The 27,250-nt window shown below is 43.2% G+C and overlaps 1 protein-coding gene, 1 non-coding gene and 2 pseudogenes across 4 annotated transcripts in view; 3 read left to right on the top strand and 1 right to left on the bottom strand.

Annotated features, from left to right (window-relative positions):
- EP300 (E1A binding protein p300) overlaps positions 1-11,325 on the top strand; it is a 68,517-nt gene extending 57,192 nt beyond the window's left edge. For 2 of the 3 annotated variants that reach the window (XM_011369056.2, XM_023535934.1), the window contains exons 25-32: positions 137-287; positions 404-550; positions 1,165-1,278; positions 2,073-2,238; positions 3,188-3,352; positions 4,402-4,563; positions 7,507-7,788; positions 8,006-11,325. In XM_011369056.2, the coding sequence (XP_011367358.1) occupies positions 137-287; positions 404-550; positions 1,165-1,278; positions 2,073-2,238; positions 3,188-3,352; positions 4,402-4,563; positions 7,507-7,788; positions 8,006-10,207 (3,389 nt within the window). In that variant the 3' untranslated portion in view covers positions 10,208-11,325. The remainder of the gene's footprint in view (positions 1-136; positions 288-403; positions 551-1,164; positions 1,279-2,072; positions 2,239-3,187; positions 3,353-4,401; positions 4,564-7,506; positions 7,789-8,005) is intronic. The other variant, XM_011369055.2, reaches the window with a different exon arrangement.
- A 495-nt stretch (positions 11,326-11,820) lies between these two features.
- LOC111745030 lies at positions 11,821-11,926 on the top strand. The gene has a single exon (XR_002782471.1). It is a non-coding gene; the product is annotated as a U6 spliceosomal RNA (small nuclear RNA).
- A 5,811-nt stretch (positions 11,927-17,737) lies between these two features.
- Positions 17,738-17,859, top strand: LOC111745053 (annotated as a pseudogene).
- A 142-nt stretch (positions 17,860-18,001) lies between these two features.
- LOC111745058 lies at positions 18,002-18,120 on the bottom strand (annotated as a pseudogene).
- Between the last annotated feature and the right edge of the window lie 9,130 nt (positions 18,121-27,250).

Below are 27,250 nucleotides of genomic sequence, written 5' to 3'. Positions count from 1 at the left end.
TTAAGTATTGACTACCTGGCTAACTTTCAACAAAATCCAGCAACTTGCCTCTGTGTATTTGATGTTGAACTTTCAGACTGATAGTAATAAATCTGAACCTTGGTTACCACTGAACTTTTAACTTCTGCATTTCTAGGGTTGCCATCTACCAGGCTAGGCACCTTTCTGGAGAATCGTGTGAATGAATTTCTGAGGCGACAAAATCACCCTGAGTCAGGAGAGGTCACTGTTCGGGTAGTTCATGCTTCTGACAAAACCGTGGAAGTCAAACCAGGCATGAAAGCAAGGTATGTAGTAATGTCCCCTTCTCCTCTCGTGGATCCACAGTTGTTCATGCATGGTTATTGTTGATGATTCTAATCTGAATGAGATGTGGTTTTTCCCTCCAATCTGAATTGTACAGGTTTGTAGATAGTGGAGAGATGGCAGAATCCTTTCCATATCGAACCAAAGCCCTCTTTGCCTTTGAAGAGATCGATGGTGTTGACTTATGCTTCTTTGGCATGCATGTTCAAGAATATGGCTCCGACTGCCCTCCACCCAATCAGAGGTAAGCTTTGCTAGGGCTACCTCCTGATGTGCGTGGGAGTTTGGAGTTAGGCGAAAAAGCAAAATGGGCAAGAAAATGGTTGAGGTACTTGGTTTTGAAATGCAAGTTCTCAAGTGTAGTATTAAAGTGGAGCCAAAAATAAATAAGTACTTCTCAGTATTGCTTTTCTGTGGTCATAGTAATAAGGCAAGGGCTATGAATAGCAGCCCAGAATGGGAACCGAATGCACTACTTTTCAGAAAATGGGCTTAAATCTAGATTGTATTAAGTGCCTTCCTGGAGAGGTATGTGAAAGAATATCATACAAATGAGGTAGAATAATTAGAATTTGTTTCCAAAATACCATAAAGGCCAGAATAAGGATGCTGCCAGAAACCATTTGAATCCATAAACATTGACTGATACACACTGTGTTTCCGGCACTGCTAGGTACTGAGACTATATAGTAGAGCCACAGCATTCACAGTCTCGTCACCTAACTATGGTACTGTGTGGTAAGCATTACAAATGACAGGATGAGCAAAATGCACAAAAGAGAGAATGTATTTTTTAGCCACATTGATAAGAACTCATTATGTGACTTGACTTGATTTCTTTCTCCCTGTTTGGCACAGGAGAGTATACATATCATACCTTGATAGTGTTCATTTCTTCCGTCCTAAATGCTTGAGAACTGCAGTCTACCATGAAATTCTGATTGGATATTTAGAATATGTTAAGAAATTAGGGTAAGTATATTGATAACAAATGCCATTTTTAAAAACAATTGGTTTAGACTAATTCGTCTTAAACTACCGGTATTGTGGTGAGACATCAGTTAAAACATGCAAATATGCGATTTTCTGTCTTTTTTTCTCAACTTCATTTTCATCTAGTGAAACCGTAACCCGACTTTGTGGTGATCCCGTGGTGTTACTGTTGCCAATAGGAAAGAAATGGCTGCTTTGGCCCTAGTCGCACCCTCCCCAGATCAGCTTCGCTGCATTTCCTTCACTTAAGCTGTTAGGTTCCGTTTGATTTGAAGGTTGTATGTTACTCAGGGCCAGAACCTTAAACATTTGAATTTGATTCTTTTACACTAGATATGGAAACCAAAAACAAGGGTCTGGAGATAATAAAAATTCACCAGACCCATTTCCTTACCTTTAAGGTCTATATGTGCTTGAGACTATTCACCACTTCTCCTTGTTAACAGTTTGCATTCATTGAGCTTTCGTGTTGAAATAGATCCATTTTCCTTTTCATTTGGTCTTTGACCACACATTTGGGGTTTTCGGATCCTCCAAGAACAACGAGTTTTCAGGAAACCTCCAAGAAGAACTAGTCAAGGGGAGATCCATTGTTAGTGTTCTGGGCAATGCCTAGTACTGGCCTAAGAATTTTGATCTGATGCTGGACTATGCACTTTGTGTTATTTTGGGAAATTGCTGGTTTCTGTACTGACTCCACCTTGTAAAATATGGCGTTCTTCCTAGAATGGATGATCTTCTCTCTTGACTTTTTTTTCTCTTTGTGTTGTTAGTTATACAACAGGGCATATTTGGGCATGTCCCCCAAGTGAGGGAGACGACTATATCTTCCATTGTCATCCTCCTGACCAGAAGATACCCAAGCCTAAGCGACTGCAAGAATGGTACAAAAAGATGCTTGACAAGGCCGTGTCTGAGCGAATTGTCCATGACTATAAGGTCAGCGGGGCAGTGGGGGGGCATGGTAGAAGTGCACATTTGCTAATCCTACTGCTCTGTATTCTGCCATTTAACTACCTTCACGAGACTCTATTTGTTCTTCCTCTTCCATGTAACATAAAGTTAACCCTAATTTGGTAAAGTGTTTTTATTTTGTCCGAATTATTATTAAGGTGAAGTGTATCTAGCAAAACGTTTTCAAATTGCTAATCTAGTCAGTCGAGTATATCAGTGTTTCATATTCTCTTTTCTGTCCAATCAGATTTTTTCAAAGTAAGAAAAACTAGGCTTTCGAAGAATCTTAGGTCAGCAAATCCAAATTTTAAAGATATGACTAATTAAAAATGTATTCTTAATAGCCACTTGTGATTATAGGGAATCTCATGACAAGAATTTGAATAAACTTCTTACCTGTTTATACTCATGGGGAGGAAATCATCAACCAGATGTTTTCTCGAGCAGCACAGCAAATCGCTCTGTAGCCATGCAGTTTCCAGAGTTTGTCATTTGAGTTGTGTTGAACATATTTCTCACTTAAGGCTGCTGCAGTTCCAAGAATGGGTGTGAGGCAGGCATGCCTTACATTACACTACCTTTTGTCATCAGGAAGGGTAAAGGGCATAGTGAATGCTGATGCCTCTGGCTCTGCTGTTGGTCCTAGCAGGATAACTCATCACTTATAAATATAGGCAGGTTATCTCCCTGCCCTCATGGGTAAAGGAAAGGGAAAACCAAGAATACTGACTTAATAAGACCGAGGCTTTTCACTGTTTATGACTTCGGTGTCATCTCAGGCTTGGGACTTAGATATAAAATTTCTCACCATTTCAAAAACATGTTAATTCTTGTTGTTTATGTCCGTTAGCTGGGACTGCTTTTGTATAATCAATGCCTTTTTAAAAAGAAGAAAAAAATAGAAATTTCAATTTGTACATAAATATTTTCACAGGATATTTTTAAACAAGCTACTGAAGATCGGTTAACAAGTGCAAAGGAATTGCCTTACTTCGAGGGTGATTTCTGGCCCAATGTCCTGGAAGAGAGCATTAAGGAGCTGGAACAGGAAGAGGAAGAGCGGAAACGCGAGGAAAACACCAGCAATGAGAGCACGGATGTAAGGGCTTTGCATTTCTTCTCCAGCTTCTGCCTTGATTCTCACGTATAATCCAGAGTTGGGCTTAAACTTTCAACTTGGTCTTAGAGCTCTCAGCTGTGAAACAGCCCTTTAAACTGGGCAAGAAACACTGGCTTCGAGAAGTTACTGAAAGTTCTGTTTCTGTGGTTTTCAACCTTTTTAGCATCAGACTCCCTTTTTAAGTAGAATCTTGGATTTCCAGTATGGAAGCTGATCATGGAAACAGAAAGGAAACCCTGAAAACTAGAAAATTACCTTTCCAGAGCAGGGGTTGGCAAACTTTATTTCCTGTAAAGGTCCAGATCATGACTGCTTTGGGCCTTGCAGACCATGTATCATTTCTAGCACATTTTTCTTTTTTTTTTTTTTTTTTTTTTTTCAAACAATACTTTATAAACGTGAAATCTGTTCTGTTCTTAAGCCATACAAAACAAAAACGGGCCTAGACTACAGTTTGCCATTCCCCCGTACAAAACTTGGCTTTGTAGGAGAGTCGTCTGAGGAGCTTTTCCTGGTCTGTCATTTCCCCATAGCATATCTAGAATTGCCCTCATTGAGTCTGACCCACTGAAGTCACCCTTAAATTGTCTGTTAAAGGACACTTTACAGCTTATTGCTTAAGTTCATTAACTGAATGTTTTTCAGGTTTTGTGTTTTTTAGAGTAGGCCCATAAAATTCTAGAATGTGATAAGAAAGAAATGTTAATCCAAGTCTTTGGCTCACCACTGCTTTGTACCCTTCGCTACCCCACACTGCCACTTACTCGTTATCCCCCATCCTCAACTCTGGGGTAGGGTGGCCCAATCCATGGGGTCTCCTAAATGCGGGGTACAGAAAAAGTTAGTAAATATCAGTTTACTGTAAATAACAGCTTAAAAAAGAAAAGGTGATTAGAGCAGCTGATGGAAGGCATAACATTATGCTCTCTAGTTTCAAAGAAAGGAGAATCTTTTTACCATTAATATTGTTCAGATCACGTCCTAACAAAACATTAACATTTTCTTGTCTCCTTTGTACTGTCCTGTAGGTGACAAAGGGAGACAGCAAAAATGCTAAAAAGAAAAATAATAAGAAAACCAGCAAAAACAAGAGCAGCCTAAGTAGGGGCAATAAGAAGAAGCCAGGCATGCCCAATGTTTCCAATGACCTCTCGCAGAAACTGTATGCCACCATGGAGAAACATAAAGAGGTAAGATGAGGCCTGCGAGAATGGGAGAAAAACAAAGCAGGATTTCTTAAAAACAAAAACAAATGAACAGACAAAAAAACTATCCACCATGGTTGGCATTTATAACATGAGCCCCAGACCATTGGAAATTCAGAAGAAAGAAATCACTTGTCAGAAGGAAGAAAAGAGGATGGCTAGAGTGGGTGGTAAGAACTGGAAATGATAAGGTTTCTTTGACTTGCAGCTCTTAAAATCTAGATGGTGATGGATTGTATCTTACGTAGTCATGTACCACATAATGATGTTTTTTTGGTCATTGATGGACTTCAGATGCAACAGTGGTCCCTTAAGATTATAATGGAACTTAAAAGTTTGTGGTGATGCTGGTGTAAACAAATCTACAGAGCCGCCAGTCATATAAAAGCATACACATACAGTTACAGTAGTAGGCTGTATACCCATCACACAATGACGAAATCACCTAACGATGCATTTCCCAGGTCGTGAAGTGGTTCATGACTATAATTTATAAGTGCAAGTACAGTTGAACCCTGTTGTTTGTAATCCTCATGTCTCTACCTCTGTCCGTTGTTCAGGAGATTGGCTTGTTGGATATTTTGTTGTTTTGTTTCAAACCAAGCTCCTTAGAACTCCACTAACCGTTCCAATTTGTCTGTAATGGAACTGCGGCAAAGCAAATGAACAAAAACATGGACTCTTGGCCTTCCTGAAAGTGCATTGGGAAATGGAGAGAATCGAAGAAAAGTTAAACTTTAATATATGCACATATATTCTGAATTTCCAATGGTCTGGGGCTCACATGTTAAAACTTTTTTCACAGAAGATAAAACTTTGAATTATTTCATTTTCAAACTTGCTGACGTCGTCGTCTGAGAGCACAGCTTCATGTGTCGGTGCTCTTTTTCCCTTCAGCGTTATCATTGGTAAGATGAGTCTTAAAGGGTCATTCATGGCAGCATTTTTTGTTTTGTTTTTTCAGTATCTCAGACTCTCTTCAGAAGTCATAATCAAGTTCTTATACGAAGTGACTATTATGTGGAGAGGGAACTGAAATCTTTAGTATGGAATTAGAACCAAATTGATTAAGCAGTCTCTTGGGGAGAGAAATAGTTACGGCAGAACCCTTCTTTAGAGAGGTATTATAATGGTGCTTAACTTATAAAACTGCTCAGAGCACCTTTTCCCATACACCACTGCTCTACCCCCAGGCTTTTTTTTTGTTGAAGCCTAAAAACCTAAGTTCAGCAGAATAGCCTAAGATGATAGAAGCCTGATGCTATTCCCTCAGCCATGCTGGTGAAATGGAAGGATTCCCGAGTCCTAGCGGTGCCTCAGATAATAATTATTAGCTACTTAGCGCAATATTTAGTGTCACAAAATTCTTAAAAACCAAGCAATTGGGTAAGCCCCTTAGAGTATGTCATAGTAGGTTTTGACTTAAATAGCCAGTACATTCTATGACTTTATTTAATCTGAAGATGTAGGGGATAGTCACCAATTAGGAATTAGAATCTAAAGTTGTCGATTAGGTTAAATTCAAGTATTGTCTTAGCTCTAGAGTCGCATACAGTGGAATCAGTCGTGATGGTTATCGGAGGGTTGGCCACAGTGAAGATTTCCTAGGGGGTCACCAGGTGGTTTGAGTCAGCCTCTATTTTTTAACAGGTTGTTACAGGCATTTCCCCACTTGTTCGATTCAGCGCTTTCCTCTGTCACGTTTTCAAACTGTTCTTCCTTGCTTTATGAGTGCCTTCTTTTAGCTACAATCTTAAATCCAATAGTATAAGGTCAGATTCACATCACAATCCTCCCCTGATGCTTTTAACTTCAGGCTTCTGTTTGATATAGTTCTACTCAGTGTGTGCTCTCTTGTGTTATATTTTTTAAAATGTACCGTATCTTAAAAGATTCCTTTTATGCAAACGTTGTTTCCCAAGTTATAAGTCATACTGCCAATTCGCATAGGTTTTCAGTCTCTGAAAACAATATAGTGGGCAAACAGCAGTTGTTCATAATGTCTTAATTTCTTGAAGGTATTATTAAGAGTTTTATTTCTATGCTAATTAATTTCAGATACACATATGCCGGCTTCTTGTTGCAGCCTTTACTGGTTATGTTATTTAATGGTGGTTATATTGTTTCAAACTTCAATGAACAAAAATTTTGCTGCTTCTACAGCAAGGAAGCTTTTTTATCTTTACCACCCCAGCCAATATTATTGGTGTTTTTGTTGTTTTTTTTTTCTTCCAAACTTAGGAAAGTTGCATAGAAGACCTCCCATAGCCTTCACTTAGAGTCACCAGTTAACATTTTGCTATATTTTCTTTATCTCTATTTCAGCTGGTACTCTTTAAGGAAGAAGACATTCTCTGCATAGGTTTCACACTCAGGAAACAACCCAGTGTCCACCGTCTAATGTCTAGTCCTTACATACTGTACTAAAGGATCGCATGTTGTGTTGAATTGCCGTGACTCAGTGCCCAGCCTTCTTTTCTTTTGTGCCACGGGCATTTTCTTGAAGAGTGCAGGCCGATTGTTTTGTAGAATGTCACTCAGTTTCTTTTTATCTTTGTTTCCTTGTGATTAGATTCAGATGAAGCCATGGATTGCATCTCAAAGTACACTTCTTTGAAGAAGAATGTCCACTGGACATGTGCTGTACCTGACTTGAACCATTCTTATTTTGAAGGAATTATAGAATGAGGTAGAAAAGCTAAGATGTAGATTTTAGGCCCATTGTATAGACAGACTCAGAGAGGAGACCAGCGATGTGTGAAACAGGAATGAGCCGTACATCACTTAATCCTCATGGTGTGGTTTTGAAACTAACTCAGTGTTCATCAGCCTCACAGGCATCCCGTCTGACTCGCCCACCAGCTGCGGTTGGTCCAGTGCCTTGAGGTGCTTTCATTCCAGAGACAGATGAGATTTTCTGTTTTGCAGGTTTTCTTTGTGATCCGTCTCATCGCTGGCCCTGCCGCCAACTCCCTGCCACCCATCATTGATCCTGACCCCCTCATCCCCTGCGATCTGATGGATGGGCGGGATGCCTTTCTCACCCTCGCAAGGGACAAGCACCTGGAGTTCTCATCCCTCCGAAGAGCCCAGTGGTCTACCATGTGCATGCTGGTGGAGCTGCACACCCAGAGCCAGGACCGCTTCGTCTACACCTGCAACGAGTGCAAGCACCACGTGGAGACCCGCTGGCACTGCACCGTGTGTGAGGTAGGCCCAGATGGTGCAGATGACAGGGCACTGGAGGTTTTCCAGGGCCAGTGGCAAGTAATAGAAGGAGGTGGGAGGAGCCCGGCCTCGTCCGGGAGTGGTGGACTGAAGAGTTTTCTCCAGAAAGGGGCTTATGAGCCCAAGCAGAATATGTAAAGTGCTTTTGCATGACTTCAGTCTTGGAGAGTTGACCTGCACTTGTGTTCTTTTCCCCCAGGATTACGATTTGTGTATCACCTGCTATAACACTAAAAACCATGACCACAAAATGGAGAAACTAGGTCTTGGCTTGGATGACGAAAGCAACAGCCAGCAGGCTGCAGCCACCCAGAGCCCAGGAGACTCTCGCCGCCTGAGCATCCAACGCTGCATCCAGTCCTTGGTCCATGCCTGCCAGTGCCGAAATGCCAACTGCTCCCTGCCCTCCTGCCAGAAGATGAAGCGGGTTGTACAACACACCAAGGGTTGCAAACGGAAAACCAATGGAGGGTGCCCCATCTGCAAGCAGCTCATTGCCCTCTGCTGCTACCATGCCAAGCACTGCCAGGAGAACAAGTGCCCTGTCCCATTCTGCCTAAACATCAAGCAAAAGCTCCGGCAGCAGCAGCTGCAGCACCGGCTACAGCAGGCACAGATGCTCCGAAGGAGGATGGCCAGCATGCAGCGGACCGGTGTGGTGGGGCAGCAACAGGGCCTGCCCTCCCCCACTCCTGCCACTCCGACCACGCCAACCAGCCAGCAGCCCACCACCCCACAGACGCCTCAGCCCCCACCCCCTCCTCAGCCCCAGCCCACACCTCCCAACAGCATGCCGCCCTACTTGCCCAGGACTCAAGCTGCTGGCCCTGTGTCCCAGGGTAAGGCAGCAGGCCAGGTGACCCCTCCAACCCCTCCTCAGACCGCTCAGCCACCCCTTCCAGGGCCCCCACCTGCAGCAGTGGAAATGGCAATGCAGATTCAGAGGGCGGCTGAGACGCAGCGCCAGATGGCCCACGTGCAAATTTTTCAAAGGCCGATCCAGCACCAGATGCCTCAGATGACTCCAATGGCCCCCATAGGTATGAACCCACCTCCCATGGCCAGAGGTCCCGGTGGGCATTTGGAGCCAGGGATGGGACCCACCGGGATGCAACAACAGCCACCGTGGGCCCAAGGAGGATTGCCTCAGCCCCAGCAACTCCAGACCGGGATGCCCAGGCCAGCCATGATGTCAGTGGCCCAACATGGTCAGCCCTTGAACATGGCTCCCCAACCAGGACTGGGCCAGGTAGGTGTGAGCCCTCTCAAACCAGGCACTGTGTCTCAACAAGCCTTACAAAACCTTTTGCGGACTCTCAGGTCTCCCAGCTCTCCCCTACAGCAGCAACAGGTGCTTAGTATCCTTCACGCCAACCCCCAGCTGTTGGCTGCATTCATCAAGCAGCGGGCTGCCAAGTATGCCAACTCTAATCCACAGTCCCTCCCTGGGCAGCCTGGCATGCCCCAGGGCCAGCCAGGGCTCCAGCCCCCTGCCATGCCAGGTCAGCAGGGGGTCCACTCCAATCCAGCCATGCAGAACATGAACGCCATGCAGGCGGGTGTCCAGAGGGCCGGCCTTCCTCAGCAGCAGCCACAGCAGCAACTGCAGCCGCCCGTGGGAGGGATGAGCCCCCAGGCTCAGCAGGTGAACATGAATCACAACGCCATGCCTTCACAGTTCCGAGACATCTTGAGACGACAGCAGATGATGCAGCAGCAGCAGCAGCAGGGTGCAGGGCCAGGCATTGGCCCTGGGATGGCCAACCATAACCAGTTTCAGCAACCCCAAGGAGTTGGCTACCCCCCACAGCAGCAGCAGCAGCAGCAGCAGCGGATGCAGCATCACATGCAGCAGATGCAACAAGGGAACATGGGACCAATGGGCCAGCTCCCCCAGGCTCTGGGACCGGAGGCAGGAGCCAGTCTGCAGGTTTATCAGCAGCGACTCCTTCAGCAACAGATGGGGTCTCCTGCTCAGCCCAACCCCATGAGCCCCCAACAGCATATGCTCCCGAATCAGGCTCAGTCCCCACACCTACAAGGCCAGCAGATCCCTTCTTCTCTCTCCAATCAAGTGCGTTCTCCCCAGCCTGTCCATTCTCCACGGCCACAGTCTCAGCCCCCCCACTCCAGCCCTTCCCCAAGGATGCAACCTCAGCCTTCTCCACACCACGTTTCCCCGCAGACCAGTTCTCCACATCCGGGACTGGTAGCTGCCCAGGCCAACCCCATGGAACAAGGGCACTTTGCCAGCCCGGACCAGAATTCGATGCTTTCTCAGCTCACTAGCAATCCAGGCATGGCAAACCTCCATGGTGCAAGCGCCACGGACCTGGGACTCAGCACCGACAACTCAGACTTGAATTCAACCCTCTCACAGAGTACACTAGACATACACTAGAGACACCTTGTAGTATTTTGGGAGCAAAAAAATTATTTTCTCTTAACAGGACTGTTTTGTACTGAAAACAATTTTTTTGAATCTTTCTTAGCATAAAAGACAATTTTCCTTGGAACACATAAGAACTGTGCAGTAGCTGTTTGTGGTTTAAAGCAAACATGCAAGATGAACCTGAGGGATGATAGAATACAAAGAATATATTTTTGTTATGGCTGGTTACCATCAGCCTCTTTTTTCCCTTTGTGTGTGTGGTTCAAGTGTGCACTGGGAGGAGGCTGAGGTCTGTGAAGCCACCCACATGCTCCTGCCTTGCACCTCCAATAGGTTTTATTATTTTTTTTAAATTAATGAAAATATGTAATATTAATAGTTATTATTTACTGGTGCAGATGGTTGACATTTTTCCCTATTTTCCTCACTTTATGGAAGAGTTAAAGAACATTTCTAAAACCAGAGGACAAAAGGGGTTAATGTTACTTTAAAATTACATTCTATATATATATAAATATATATAAATATATATTAAAATACCAATTTTTTTTCTCTGGGTGCAAAGATTTCATTCTTTTAAAAATGTAAAAAAAAGAAAAAAAAAGAAACCTTTCCTCCCCTCTCAAGTCAACTTTTGTGCTCCAGAAAATTTTCTATTCTGTAAGTCTGAGCGTAAAAACTTCAAGTATTAAAATAATTTGTACATGTAGAGAGAAAAATGACTTTTTTCAAAATATACAGGGGCAGCTGCCAAATTGATGTATTATATATTGTGGTTCTGTTTCTCGAAAGAATTTTTTTGTTATTTTTACATCTAACAAAGGAAAAAATTAAAAAGAGGGTAAGAAACGATTCCAGTGGGATGATTTTAACATGCAAAATATCCCTGGGGTTTCTTTGCTTGCTTTCTTCCTCCTTACCCTGCCCCCACACCACACACACACACACACACACACACACACACACACACTTTCTGTAAAACTTGAAAATAGAAAGCAAAAACCCTCAACTGTTGTAAATCATGCAATTAAAGTTGATTACTTATAAATATGAACTTTGGATCACTGTATAGACTGTTAAATTTGATTTCTTATTACTATTGTTAAATAAACTGTGTGAGACAGACAGCTGACTTTGTTTCACTTCTTGCCCTCACATCTTTGTCTTAGGAGGCGTTAGTGTAAGTTCTTGATGCAGAGAACCCAGGAGAAAGTGAAAGTGTAACTCAGCCTCCCTGTTATACAAAGTGAATTCACACATGGACTTTAGTAAATTTGTCCGAAGTTCAGAGAAAAACACAAGTACCAGCTAAATGTCAATTTTATCAATTTGAATTGATATTAGCCTTTAACATGATATGGGACCTTTTCCCATGGTCCCCTATGGGTGACCTCATGGACTTCTGATCCCCTCATCTTACAGGGATGAAAAGGAGCGCTTAAGTGGGCTCTTTTCTACCTAAGTAAGTCACAACAGTTTCTCGAAAAAGTGTGAAAGCTAGGGTGACTACCTCTGTAATCTCTGTCACACTTTGTTTTTGCTAACTGCCAACCAAGAAGTCCCAGGAGGGTATTAGGAAATGAGGGTATTAGGAAAGGAAAATACGTGGAAATAAAACGTGGGTGCTCGCTTCGGCACCACATATACTAAAACTGGAACGATGCAGAGAAGATTAGCATGGCCCTGCGTAAGGATGACAGGCAGATTCGTTCAGCATTCCATATTTAAAAAAATAAAACTTGGAAGGCTGGGAGATTGATGAACAACAGTGAGTCCGGTACTGTGCTAGGTGTTAAAGAATGGAGAGTTTACTACCCCTACTGCATGTTACATTAGCTTTGAACAATTCGGAGACTACTTAGTAAGCTGCTTTGGCACCATTTGGCAGGTCTTGTTTTTATCAGAGTTTTACACTATATGACAGTCTGCTAAGGGCTAAAGAAAGTTACATTGTCTCGAAAATTACCAGTATCCTAATGTGAGGTGACCTTGCACACTCAACATTAATGGGCTGACCCCTTCCCCGAGAGAGAGTATCAAGCATCCACCTGCCTCTGGTCACTGGTGCATCAGAGGTAGATGAAGCACCTACGTTCTGTGCCTGGCTGGAAAGGGCACTCATGGACAGGATGCAGCTCTGCCCTCAAGCCAGTTTGAGAGCTAGAAAAGGTAGGATGATGCTTAAATCATATAGAAAGTGTTAAGTTCTGTAAGCAGGGAACGAGATAGAGTAGGGGAGGAACCTGACTTCTGGGAATTGGAAAAGTTGCTGGAAGGATGGTATTTAAACTGAACTGGCGGGGAGATGAATGGGTGAAGGCGGAGAGGAGTGAGAAGGGACCCCACCCAGGAGAGTGAAGAGTTAGATCCTCAAGAGCTTCAGGTCCCCTTGGCTGAGACCAGATTATAGAAGCTGCTGAATGCCTGTTACAGAAAGACCCCCATTTTGCTCTCTATTAGTAGGAACCCAGGATTGATCTGAGCCCCCAAAAGAAATATTTAGAATTCTAATCTTTTTCCAAGCAGTAAATTTACAGCTTTCATAGCTCTAGCCTCTGGCTAACGACAGCTGGGTTGAAGTGTTGGACCACATTTCACTGCAACCTTGCAGGGAAGTGGCCACAGAAATACCTAATTAAATGGGGAGGAGAAAAAAATCTGTCCTTGCTCAGGCCAGAGGTAGTGCTGGGGACAGGGAAGGTATGGATTATTCTAGAGTCAGCACTATAAGAATTTGATTACAGTGTTTCTGTGTATTTGAAAATTAACACAATGAAAAACTGGGAAGAGCTAAAAAGAGCCACAAGTGTCCAATTGGGCTATTTCTAAGACATCGATCCAGGAAATTGACCCAATGCGGCTGGCGGTATTCCAGGTGCTCTCACTGACTTAGGTTACTGAATCCCCCCAAACGGCCCCAGCTGACATGAGAAAACTGCAGCTCAGATGAAATAACTTGCTCAAGATCACACAGCCAGTAAAAGGCTTACCAGAAAGTTCTGTTAGGCTCCAAAGCCTTTCTTCTCCATATCTTTTATCTTTCATACTGTAGAGAAGCCCTAGTGATGGCAGCAAATTAACTGATAAATGTACGACACACAGGTCCTGTTCCAAGCAAATTCAAAATACAGACTAAAAATTAAAAAGTGGGTGGTAAGGAATCATAAAGATAAGCTCTCCAGTTTTCTTTTACAACTAAGGAAACTAATCTCTGGACAGATAGTTTCCTGGAATGAGATGTTTATCATGACGTCACCTGTTTAAACAGCACCCAAGCCGGCATCAAAAAGAAGATGTCTAGAGGAGTGCAAGACTTGTCCACTGACAACAACAAAACACCATTGAAAGAAATTAGACTTAAATGAAAAGACATTCATGTACAGGAAGACCAAAAAGAACTAATGTTAAGAAAGTACTACTCCTCAAATTGATCTAGAAATTCAATGCAATCCCTATCAAAATATCTGCTGGCTTTTTTTTTTTTTTTTTTTAGCAGAAATTGCCATGCTGATTCTAAAATGCACATGGAAATGCAAAGGAACCAAAATAGCCAAAACAGTCTTGAAAAAGAAGTATAAATTTGGAGGACTCACACTTCCCAATTTCAAAATTCAAACTACAAAACTAATCGAGACTATAGTAGTGGCATAAGAGCGGACATTTAGATCAATGGAATAGAGTCCAGAAATAAACCCATATATTTATGGTCACAGTTGATAAGGGTGCTAAGACAACTCAATGGAGAAAGAAGAGTCTTTTCAACAAATAGTGCTGGAACAACTAGATACATTCAAAAAAATAAAGTTGGACCTCTAACTCACACCAAATACAAAAATTAACTCAAAATAGATCATAGACCTAAATGTAAGAGCTAAAACTATAAAAATCGTAGAAAATGTAGGTATAAATCTTCATGACTTTGGGTTAGGCAATGGTTACTTAGATATGACTCTGAAAGCACAAGCAACAAAAAAAATTGGACTTCATTAATATTAAAGGTTTTTGTGCATCAAATGACACTAAGGAGAGTGTAAAAATAACCCACTGAATGGAATATAATACATTAGTAAATCATATCGGATAAGGGTCTTTGTGTCCAGACTATAAAAATTTTGACACTCAACAATAAAAAGACAACCCAATGAAAAAATAGGCAAAGGATTTAAATAGATATTTCTCTGAAGATGATATACAAGTGTCCAATAAACATATGAAAAGATGCCCAACATTATTAGTCATTATAGAAATGCAAATCATCAAAATAATGAGGTACCACTTCATACCCACTAGGATGGCTATAATCAAAAAGACAATAACAAGTGTTGGTTAGAATGTGGCAAAACTGGAACCCTCATACACTGCTGGTAGTTATGTAAAATGGTACAGCCACTTAGGAAAATCGGAGCAGTTCCTCTAAAAAGTTAAATATTTGTAAGAATAATTTGCACACTGCAAAAAATTTATCCCAATAAATATCTCTATAATATAATAAAAAAAGTTTTACATAAGAGTTATTATATGACCTAGCAATCTACTCCTTAATATATATCCAAGACAACCGAAACCATGTTCACATGAAAACTTGTTCACAAATGTTCATCGCAGCATCATTCAAAATATTGAAATAATAAACAACTCAAGTGTCCATCGACTGATGAATGGATATCCACATGATATTATTCAGCCATTAGAAGAAAGAAGTGCTGATTTATGCAACGACATGGCTGAACTCTGAAAACATGCTCAGTGTAAGAAGCCAGACACACGAGGCCACATATTGTATGAGTCCATCTCTACAGAATGTCTAGCACAGCCAAACTGAGAGATGAAAGTAGATGAGTGGTTGCCAGGGGCTGGGTGAAGGGGAGAATGGAGAGTGACTGCCGATGGGTATGGGGTTTCTTTGCAGGGTGATGAGAATGTTCTGGAATTAGACAGCGGTGATGGTTGCACAGTTCTGTGAATATACTAAAAGCCACTGAACTATAAGCTTTCAAAGGGTGAATTTTATGGTATGTGAATTACATCTCAGTTAAAAAAACAAAAGGCCGCAGACCAGCTGGAGGGCCAGCCAGGACAGGGCTGAGTTGGGGGCCACCCTCCCAAGAGCCCCACATGAAGTTCTGGGGATGTTTGACCTGCAGATGGGAAGCCAGGAAAGTCAACAGGGTGGTATGAAGGACGATTAGAAAGGGGAAGAAGCCTTGCCCTTAGTTGTCGCCTGAGGGAAATTTGTCCCAGGAGAAGTAGAGATGTACTTGCCTCGGGATGTACTGAGTTTCTACTGAGAGCGGAAAAGACTGAGACTTCTAAGATCACCTTCCATCTTTTGATAAAGATATAGAGAGGGAAAAAACTGGATAACACACTTTATAAACGAATGCTCAATAACGATATAATCATCTTACCAAACCAGACATTTTTGAGGGGAAAGTTTATCATCCTCCTTCCTCCCTATACAGAAATTAACCCAAAAGGGAGAATAAGGAGCAGATAACATCTCCCAACTCATAACCCGAACCATGACATCAGTCATTTCCCATTTACAAAGCATCAAAGGCCCACTGCGTATGATAAGCCCTGGAGACAGAAGGGAGAGCTGACCAAGAAAGACAAAGTGAAGAGGTAAGCTATATACAAAGTCAGAGTAAACTATAAATTCAAAAGGTTAAGGAAACAACCTAAGTGTCTGCCAACAGATGAATGAATAAAGAAACAGTGGTATATAAATACAGCGATTATTATTCAGCCATGAAAAAGGACATCCTGCCACTTTTGACAACACGTATGGACCTTTAGGGTATTATTATGCTAAGTGAGATGAGTCAGAGAAAGACAAATACTACATGATACACTTATACGTAGAGTCTAAAAAAGCTGAATTCATAAAAACAGAGAGTAGAATAGTTGTTACCAGGGACTGGGCTGGGGAGGGAATTGGGGAGATGTTGTTGAAGGGGACACACTTGGAAAAAGTAGATAAATAAGTCCTGGGCATTCTAATGCACAGCACTGTAATTATAGTCAACAATACTATGAACTTCAAAGGTGCTAGGAAACTGCTCTTAATTGTCTCATCTCTGAAATGGAGATAATATTGTGCAGCCTCCTACCTCACTCAGTGGATAAGATAAATGATTCCTGGTGAGAACGTGCAGGAATTAGAACTCTCGCGCATTGCTGGTGAGAATGTAAAATGAAGTAGCCACTGTGGAAACAGTACGGTGCGTCCTCAGAAATTAAACGCAGAATTACCACGTGATCCAGCAACTCCATTTCTGGGTATATCCACTAAAGAACTGAAAGCAGAGACTTGAGCAGATATTTGTGCACCCGTGCTCACAGCAGCATTATTCACAATAGCCAAGTGGAAACATCCCAAGCGTCCATCAACGGATGAATGGATTTTAAAAAAGGTCATATATACATATCAGTATTATTCCTTAAAAAAGAAATTCTGAGAAAGTTACAACTTAAAACTTGACAACATTATACTCAGTGAAATAAACCTGTGTCCTTCAGACACAGAAGGACCAATACTGTATGAGTGAAATAAACCTGTGTCCTTCAGACACAGAAGGACCAATACTGTATGAGTCCACTTATGTGAGGGATCTGGAATAGTCGAATTCGTAGAAACAGAAAGTAGAAGTGTGGTTTCAGGGGCTGGGGACGAAGGGAACTGGGGGTTATGGTTTGCTAAGGACAGAGTTTAATTTGGGCGGCACGGCAATGTGAACGTACTGAACACCACTGAATTGTACACTTAAAAACGGTTAAAATGGTAAACGTTATATATATTTTACCACAATAAAAAGATTAAATAACATTGTGCTAATGAAAATATGTTGTAAACTGCAAAGCAATGATTCATATGTTATTTCTTTCCCTCCTGGATGCTGTCAATCAATTCGTCAAAAGGATGGAGAGATTTCTGGCCATGAATTCTAGCCTTTCCTCCTCGTTTGCACATAGAACAAGGCCTGATAGGATAACACTAAAAAAAAGGAAGGGAGACATGGCTGTGTCCTTGCAACAAGGCCTTGCAACAGGTTGAGAACCATTTTCCATACATGGCCTGGTGACGAGAACATGAAATGAAGCATTAGCTGGTAACTGCCTGGTTACACAGAACAACAGCCTCAAAACCTCAGGTTGTCACAGGCGGTCACAGACAGAAAAAAAAAGAAAAGACAGTAAAGAAGAAAGAAAACACAGCACATCTAAAGGGTATGTGATTGGACACTTCTATTCGTGCAGCAACGTAGGGCTGAATGGTAAAGCACAGGCCTGTGCCGAACGCCGCCCTGAGTGGGGGTTAGTGGGAAGACACTCATTACTCTCACAAATGGAACTTCTGAGAGAATTCACTGAATGGGATTAACAGAAGATGAATCACCACAGGAAATGATGATTGGTGAATTTAAAGACATCACAATAGAAACAAAACGAAACAGGAAAAAGACTGAAGGAAATGAACAGAGCCTCTGTAGGGCAACATCGAGCGACCTAATAGGTGTGTAATTAAAGTTCCAGGCAGTCTACCGCCATGCCACCCTGTGGAATGTGCCTGATCCCGTCTGATCACGGAAGCTAAGCAGGGTGGGGCCTGGTTAGTACTTGGATGGGAGACCACCTAGGAAGACCAGGTGCTGTAGGTGTTTAAAAAAAAAGTTCCAGATAAAGAGGGAGAAAACAATTTATTTTTTCAATTTTTTATTTTTTTAGGCGAGGCAACCCTTGGCTGACCTCCCGGGTTGCAAGAACCTTGTCAGCCTACAATCCCTTATTTTTTATTTTTTACGCCTACAGCACCTGGCCTTCCTAGGTAGTCTCCCATCCAAGTACTAACCAGGCCCCACTCTGCTTAGCTTCCAAGATCAGACGGGATCGGACTTGTTCGAGGTGGCATGGCTGTAGACTGAAAAAAAATTTTTAATGACAGAAAAATTTCCAAATTTGATATAAACCTTAAGCTCACAGATCCAAGAAGCTCAATGAACCATAAGCAGGATAAACATATAGAAAATCATATCGACACATTATAATAAAATCACTGAAGACAGTAATAAAAAGAAAATCTTAAAAGCCACCAGAAGATACAAAGATACATTATGGAACAAAGATGACTATAAATTTCTATGCAAGCCAGAAAACAATGAAAAAAAGTGTCAACCTAGAATTCCATAACCAGAGAAAATAACCTTCAAAAATGAAGGCAAATAGACTTTTTCACATGGAATTTTTAAAATTACTAAATTAATGCAAAAGATAATAAAAGGGGGAAAAAATGTAAGAACAGATAGAAAAACAAGAAGATATAAGATTTAAACTCAATCATAATGACAATTATAATAAATGCAAATGTTCTAAACGCTCCAACCGAAATGTAGACATCATTAGATTGGATTTTTCTTTTTCTTTTTTCTTTTTGGATTTTTAAAAAGACGAGACCCAACTCTATGCTCTCCATAAGAAATCTACTTTAAATGGAGAGACACAGATAGGTTAAAGTAACAGATGGGAAAAGATATACATGCGAATGGTAAACAAAAGAAAACTGGAGTGGCAAAATTAATATCAGAAAAAGCAGACTTCAGAACAAGAAACATCATCACGGATAAAGAGAGATATTCTTTATCCTTGTGATAAAGGTGTCAATTCATCGAGATGTAATAATCCTGATGTGTATGCCAACACATCCGCCAATTTATACGAAACGGAAACACTGCTTGAAACACAAAATTATCAACATTGATACAAGAGAAATAGAAAATCTAAGTAGCTCTCAATCTATTTAAGAAATAGAATTTACAGTTAATAACATCCCACAAACTGAATTCCAGGCCGAGATTATTTCACTAATGATTTCTATCAAACAAAAAAGGAAGAAATAATATAAATCATACACAAATTTTTTCAGAAAATAGTAAGAACACTTCTCAACTCATTTAATAAAATCAACATTACCCTGATACCAAAACTTTTTTTAATTATAAGAAAATATTATGTTCTCCCAACCACTTAGAGAAATAAATGAAAGTGTGAAGTTGAATGTCCTCAAATGGATCAGTTCAAAGATACACAGTCACTACAAAGAACCAGCAGGTCTACACTGCCATTCCCAACTGGCGTTCTTAACACGTCAGAAGAAGGGCCGGTCGACAAAGGCAACAGAGAAAGAGGGTGGTCTGATACGCCCACCTTGCTCCATCAAGGGGGACAGTGCCGGCTCCGAGGCACATCCCAGCCCCGGCGAAGGGTCAGCCCGGACATGCCCACGAGTCCTCAGGCTCTCGGCACTTGATGACGCTCACTGCCAGCCATCTCGCACCGCTCGTTCCCGGATCTCCCAGCGACGGCCCAGTGGTAACCTGGCATCCCCCTTGGTCTGCCTCCCGAAAGGGCGTGCTGACTCAGTTCTCCATTTCTCCACGTAAATTCACAAACTAGCGTTTGTTCCACGAGCCGCTGCACCCTTGATTATCGCGTGTGGGGCCTTGAGAACGGGAAATGCCCTCGTTGTGCTGAGCTGGGTTTCTGAGCCTGCAGGCAGAGGTCCAGGCCAAGGACCACAGCCGACTTGCTAAGGTGCTGAGTGTCCCCTTGTGGGAATCCGTCTGCCGGCCAGCCGGCCTTTCCCAGGTAACTCCCCAGCTTCTCTGCAAGTCTCGTCTCCAGGTCACACTGCAACCATCCGTGGCCCTTAGCACAGAGCCAGGGACGCACAGGAAGCACTCAGTGGTGGCTCAAGACCCTCTTCTTCCAGAAAGCTGTTCCGACTGCTGACCACAAACACTCCTTTCCCTTCCAGAGCACTTGCTCTCACCGCACGCGCGGGGCCCGGTCACACGCCATCCCCACTGCACACGCCCCCTGCTCACCCAGCAAACCCCTGTGCCACGCTGGCCTGCCCCCTGGGCCGGTGCCCAGCACGCCTGCTCCACCCCAAGGTGTGCGCACTCTAGCTGGCCCTGCCTTGCCCCTGACCATTGCATGACGAGCTCCCTCTGATCATGGAGCCCCCAGCTAAAGTATTACCTCCTCAGAGCGGTCCTCCAGCTCAGCCGGAAGTAGCCACACTGTCGCCCTCAAGCACAGGGCCCTGTTTTAATGCTTTCCAGAACCCTTGTCACTAACTGGCATTTCTCCCGTTTTTTTTATTTGTTTCAACCTTGTCGACTGGCTTAAATCCTGGTTCCAGCACCTACCAGCTGGGTGACTTTGGTCGATAATAGCATAATAACAGTTCTAGCTATAAGGTTTTGAGAATTTGCTACCTGCTAGGCACTGCTAAGCTTTTTACATACATCACTTCATTTAATACTCACGAAATCTCCAGGAGATAAGTGCCATTGTGACTCCAGTTTCACACACAAGAAAATTGAGATGCAGGAAGATTAAAAAAACCTCCCCAAGGTTAACGTAGGAAATTAGTGGTGGAATGACACAAATTCCTCTGGGCGACAGTGCCCTCATCCGGAACAGGAGGCTTACCTGTTCCAGACAAGGGCACTGTCGCCCAGAGGAGACAGTGCCTAAGAAAATGCCCACTAGCCTGCCTGTTCATGCTAGGTACAGGACGGCAGGGCCGTCTGGAAGCCACAGAGCTGGTGGCAGCCTGCAGATGTGTCCATCTGTGTAGGGAAGTGTCCTCACCAGCTGGGGCATCACTCTGCTGGCATCAGAGGTTTTGCAGAGGCCAGGACTGGCGAATGTATAACCGGTCTGTGATGTGGCCATTCGGTGCATATGACTCAGCAATTGAAAGGAACAAATGACTATTACACATGACGTGGATGAATCCCCAAAGTGTCATGCTAAGTGAAAAAAGCCAGATGCAAAAGGCTAAGTACTGTGTGACATTTTACAGAAGACCGTAATCTAGTGTCGAAAAGGAGATTAGTGTTTTCCAAGGGAAAGTGGTTGGCACGAGACAAGAGGCTCAAAGATTTGGGGGCTGATAGGAATGCATCTGCCAAAATCAATCAGATTGTGCATTTTAAATGGATGAATTTTATTGTGAGAATTTGATCAGGATTGAATTGACTCTAAAGATCACGCTGGGAAGAACTGACGTCTTGACATAATTGAGTCTTCCTTAGTGTTAACATGGACTATCTCTCCATTTAACTCTTGTTCAGTATCTTTCACCAGAGTTTTGTAGGTTTCCTCATACAGATTTGGTATGATAGAAATTTTTTAAAACTTGATATATTCAGTATGGGGTTTGTGCATGTAATTGCTATCAGTCTTTGAGGTCAGGGTCAGATCCGCTTAAGTAACAGATGGCCACGACAACATTTGCAGATATGGGTACAAGAAATGCTGACAAAGAGGAGAATCTGACAGATTCCTTTAGAATCTGGATTCTCATCCCAGCCCAGCCCCTAACTTTCCGTTTGGCATCTGCCAAGAGAGATTGCCTTTTGCAGGCCTTAACCAAGGAGTCGGGCTGGCTCGGTTAATCCCCAAACTGACCTGGGTCTAGGGTGGTCCCGGAGAAATCTGTACAACTGAAAACTGCCCCTGGTATTTCTCATCTCTGGGACCCACTGAGCTATTGGAAGTAAAGGTTCCCAAATTTCCTCCCATCAGTCATGCTGGCTGTTGCATTCAGTAATTGTTTCACGATGGCCCTGGGCCCGTAGAGATACTTAACCGCTCGGTTCATTAAGTAGAGGAGCCCAAAGACACTCAATGTTTACGTCCTAACAACTGCACACCTTTTGGGCGCCACACACCTTCCTGAACCTTGGAATCAGACTGGACACCGCCACTCTCGTTCCCCGTTCCACACTGGTTTACACGCAATATTCGCTTTTCATCACAGCAGCCTCCAAAACCTCGGCTTCGCGAAGATGTGGCATTATCAAAAGGAAGGTGGTGCCGGCTGACGTCAAAACTCCCTCGGGCTAGCAGTTTGCGCAGTATCAGACAGATGTCACTGTGTGTTGTGGGCCAAATTATGTGTCCCCTCCCTTTATGTGTTGAAGTCCTAACTCTCAGTACCTCGGACTAGGACTGCATTTGAAGATATAATTAAGGTCATATGGGTGGGTTCTAATCCAATATGACAGGTGCCTTTATAAGAAGAGATTAGGACACAAATATGCACACACACAGAGGAAAGACGAATTGAGGACCCAGTGAGAAGGTGGCCACCTGCAAGACAAAGAGAGGCCTCAGGAGAAACACAACCTGTTTAAGAAACACAATCTTAAACTTCCAGAACTGTGAGAAAATAAAGTTCTGTTGTATAAGCTCCCCTGTCTGTGATATTTTGTTATATGGCAGCCTCGCAAACGGACACCCTAGGTTTCCCGAGTTCCCTGCCATGCCTCAGAGTGCCTCGAGAACTGCACACCAGGGGGCTTAAGTGCTAATGAGTCTGACCCCACTCAAACCAGTTATGGCGATAAATGGACACACTGCCAGGGTTCAAGTCAGCCAGTGAATGTCATTTAGCATAAACAAACACTTCTGCCCCAATAACACACCTGATTCTTTGCTTCAGCAGATATCAGTCACCAGTTAGATGAGTTACCCTAGGCCGGTGATTTAGGTCACCAGTTGGCAAGTGGAGAAAGCTGGCCATGAACTGGACAGGATGGTAGCCATGGGAATGCAGAAAGGTATACGTATTGGGATATGTTTTGCGGTGAGAAGTAGTTTTGATTCAGAACTTGCAGATGGATTTGTGAGTGGGAAAGAGCAGAATCAAAGATGATTCCTAGGTTTTGTTTATAATGTAGTTATATTTCTATTATGACTACACTCTTTCATCCCACAGTTTTTACTGAGAACCTACTAAATGCCATGCTGTGTCCGAGGTGCTGGGACACAAAGGTGGGAAAGATAAGGTTCCTGCTTTCACTTGATTAAGAGTGTGGGTGTTGGAGCTAGACTGCCTGGGTTCAAATCCCAGCTCTGCCACTTAGCTGTGTGACCTTGGGCAGGTTACTTAACCTACTCAAAACCCAGTTTTCACATCTGTAAAATGGGAATAATAATGGAATCCATCCGCCTCCTGTTAGAACCGTTATAAGGATTTAAAAAGTTAATACATTAAAGCATAGAATAGTGCTTAACTTAACGAGTACAAGCATTCTATAAGTTTTAGCTTTTACAACTCAGTGGAAGGCGGCAGAAAATAAACATTATATTGTGATAAGTTCACAATGAAGAAAATTAAAAAGGGTGATATGATAAAGAGCTTCAGGGGTGCTCAGGAGATGACATTTAAACTGCGACCTAAATGGCGAGAAGGAGCATCTCTAGGAAAAGAACATTCTAGAAAGAAACAATAAATGTAAATTTTCCCAGGCAAGAATAAGCTCGGCATGTTCTAGCAACAGGAAGAAGGGCAGTGGGGCCGGAATTCAACGAGAGACGGGGAAAATGATGCCAGATGCAGTTGGCGAGGCGGGCAGCTGGCAGGTCGCGCCTTTTCTTCCACTGAAGGGAGTTAAATTTTAAGAACTGCGAGGGGCAAGGAGAATGTTTTAAGGAGGAAGATGGCATAGTTTGACTTTCATGTTAAGAGATCGGTCAGGCTGTTGTGTGAACAGGTTTCAGGTGGCAAGAGAGGATGCAGGGAAACGAGTTAGGAGGCCAGGGCTGCAGGCAAGAAGTGATGGCGACCTCATCTGGGGTGGCAGGGGACGGAGGTAAAAGGGCAGATCCGGGTTGTGTCTTAGACATAGAATCAACTAGACTTGAACTTTACGCACAAGTTCTCTTGGACAAAGATGGGGAAATTCCGCCTCACACCGGTCACAGGTGTTTAAGTCTGCAGCACAGACTTAGGTCTGCAGACTCAGGGCTTTAGATTCAGACAGATGTGGATCTGAATTCTGGGTCCATCACTGTGTGACCTTATACAAATCACCTTCACAGCTCCCACCTGTGTAAAATTTAGATGACAATACTTAACTGGAAGGGTAGTTGTGAAAGTTAAATAAGATGATGTACGCAAAGCGCTTCGCACAGAATCTGGCCGAACAGAAAGAGCTCAATGAATGTGAGCTGTTACCATTTTTATCAGTCACTGGACATTTCCACATTCATTCCAATGAAATAACTGCAAGAGCTCTCTCCTGGCCTCCCTGCCTCCATTCCACCTGCTCCGATAAATATATCCTCGGCCTCAACTCCGCCACAGACCTTTACCTAAAACGTAAACCAATTCTGTCATTCCCCTTTCATAAACACTAGAATGTCTCCCACTGCCTACAGATTAAAACCAAATGTCTTAGAATAACATCCAAGGGCCCTCAGACCCGGGACACTGCTTGTCTGCTTCTCCAGCCCGTTCCCACATCCTAGCCTATAGCTCTGCAAAATTATTTCAGTCCCCTGATGCAACTTCCCACGCTCTTCCCTATGCTGCGTCCTCTGCGGAGGGATCCTTTCCCCTTGTGTCCCTGATAAACGACTCAGCTTAAACACCGCTCATCTTGACACCTCTGCCCCGATGCCCGGGCAGAATTGCTCTCTCTTTCCTGTTACCATTGCCCACGGCACACAGTTCCCGTACATCACTGATCGCTCGGCGGGTACCTGTAATCTCCACCTGTGAACTCATGGAGGGCAGGCACTGTGGTGCCACTGTGTGACCGCTGTTCCATGACCCCAAAACCCCCGCACAGGGACCGCTCGATGAACGAGCGAGAGGAGGAGACCTTTATGAACACACCTCTTCATGGGGGGTCTGTTTAGCGGCTGACTGGTGGTCTCAGGGGGACTTCACGCCGACGTGGCTAGGAGAAAGGGCTTTGGAATCAGAAAGTAATGTACAGAAACGCCGCCTCCACTACATTCACTGTGGGACCCTGAATCCGTTACTTAACCTAAAACTCGGTTTCTTCAACTGGAAAACGGGAATAATAATTAGAGGGCTCACGGTTTGGTGAGGGTACCTGACGTGTAAATTAAAAATAACATCAATGTCACTTGGTTTTGTTCAGAAAAGTCAGGGGGAGCTTCCAGGCAGAGGAGATGCTCAGGCCATGTCTTGAAGGAGGAGACTAAGTGTCGCCCAGGGAGAGAAGAGCCCAGGCACAGGGGCATCACGTGCAAAGGCACCAAGATGACTGAGCCTCTGTGCAAAGACCTGCCACCAGCTCTGAACAGCGCACGCGCGGGGAACACGCTGGGCATGTTGGGAGACGCTGGATCAGGCAGGGCCCTGGCTGGATAGGAGAGGGGAAACCAAAAGGGGTTTTCTCTATTTTTTTAACAATTTTATTGCGGTATAATATACATCCCATAAAACTCATCTCTTTTATGTGTACAATTCAGTAATTTTTAGTAAATTTATGGAGTTGTGCCACCATCCCCATAATCCAGTTTTGGATTTCATCAACCCCACGAAGATCCCTGCAGTCTGTTTGCAGTCAGCGCCTCTCTGCGCCTCCACCCCAGCCAACCACTGAGCTTCTTCCTGACTGTACAAACGTCTTTCCGTCAAAGGCGAAAAAACAAATAACCTGATCAGATTTATACTTTTTTAAAAAAACAGAGTTGCGGAGGTCAGTTGGAGGAGGGTTCGGACGGAAGGCCACCTCTGTCGCAATTTCCCTCAGGGCTCGGCTTTAAGCATCTGAAGGCCTTTTAACAATCTATGACTCCTCTTTCTTACTGGCCATCTTAGAATTTCCACTTTTTTTGTAAGTAACACCTAATTGGTCCAAGCGTCAGCTCAGTAGTCAGTCCCATTAATTAATACTGTGCGCATTCAAAACAGGAAACCAGTGGCATTTTCAGATTCAACTGTCATCAGTAGGAGAAAATGCTCTTGCAATTCGATTTGTTACCTAAGGCCCACATTTTTGTTTTACATCTCTCTTTGAGATGTTAGGAATGTATTGAAGGAATTGCTGCTGTTGGTACCCGGATGGCACCACATAGTATTTAGAAAGGGGGCTCTAACGTCACGTGGATTTACAGCCTCTTATCTCCTGTGCTGTTGAGGGCGTGGGCTATTTTTTTTAAGGCTAATTGATTTCAAGGTGATCGGCTGAAGCGAGCAAAAGACATGGTGGGTTGTCATGAGGATGAAATAAAATACTCAAAAGCACCTGGCATAAGTAGATGCTCATTAAATATTTCTGGACTCTGACCCCAGATCAACAATGTGAGGAGTGAGGTTTAGTGAAAAGTTTTTTTCACTAAACTAAACTTTAGTGAAAAGTTTTTTCGGCACCAATAGGGCTGGTTTCCTAAGCTTTGCAAGATTTACTTGTTTCCTAAGCTTCAGCTCCTCGTTTCTAAAAAGGAAAAGAACTCCTGCCTTTTAAGTTTGTACTTAGGATAAACGAGGTTATAGGATAGGTGAAAACGCTTAGCCCAGAAAACACCTGCACACATCACAAACGCTAGGAATCAGCCCCAATTCCCTTTCACAGGCCACAGCATCTCCCTCTGTGTATTTGCCAGAGTTTGTGGTGACAGATGCCACCTGTGCAACCTCTCTGCATGTATTAGTAAACACATTCCTCAAAAATGGGCATTTGTTAGGTACCTGCCAATTAACTTTATACATCCAGAATAGTATTGCCAAATTAAATAAACAATTTCAGTTCCTTGAGTTGATACTTCAAAATCCCTACTTACATTTCTCATGTTCCTTCCAATAATTTCCTAGAGAAGGTGGACCTGTCAATAGAAAGGACAGAAATTATTATTTACCACCAGTGTCCCCAAAATAACTCTTAGAAAGCCTAAAAAACAGTTGCAATTTTCAGAACTCAGTCAGTCCCTCACCCAACTATCTCCTAGTTTTGACTTCAGCTAAAGGGCTGCTCACAGTTGGTCCAGCCCAAACCACAAAGAAACATTAAATAATAATAATGATTAAAATCTGTATACTGGTGATCGAGGTTGCTGGGATACAGTTGTTGGTAGTTGGGGAGGGGCCAGCAGATCCAGCAAAGTATTATTTTAAACTGGTAGCTGGGAGCTTAGATGATGAAGTCACAAGCTGGTTGAGTTTTGGAGCTTTACGCTCATCCAAGGCAGTTATCCTGAAAAACCTTTGAATTATTGAAT

Source organism: Pteropus vampyrus, unplaced genomic scaffold (assembly GCF_000151845.1).
Source record: "Pteropus vampyrus isolate Shadow unplaced genomic scaffold, Pvam_2.0 Scaffold145, whole genome shotgun sequence".
In the NCBI taxonomy this organism is placed as follows: Eukaryota; Metazoa; Chordata; class Mammalia; order Chiroptera; family Pteropodidae; genus Pteropus; species Pteropus vampyrus.
This window is presented reverse-complemented; position numbering and strand designations above follow the sequence as displayed.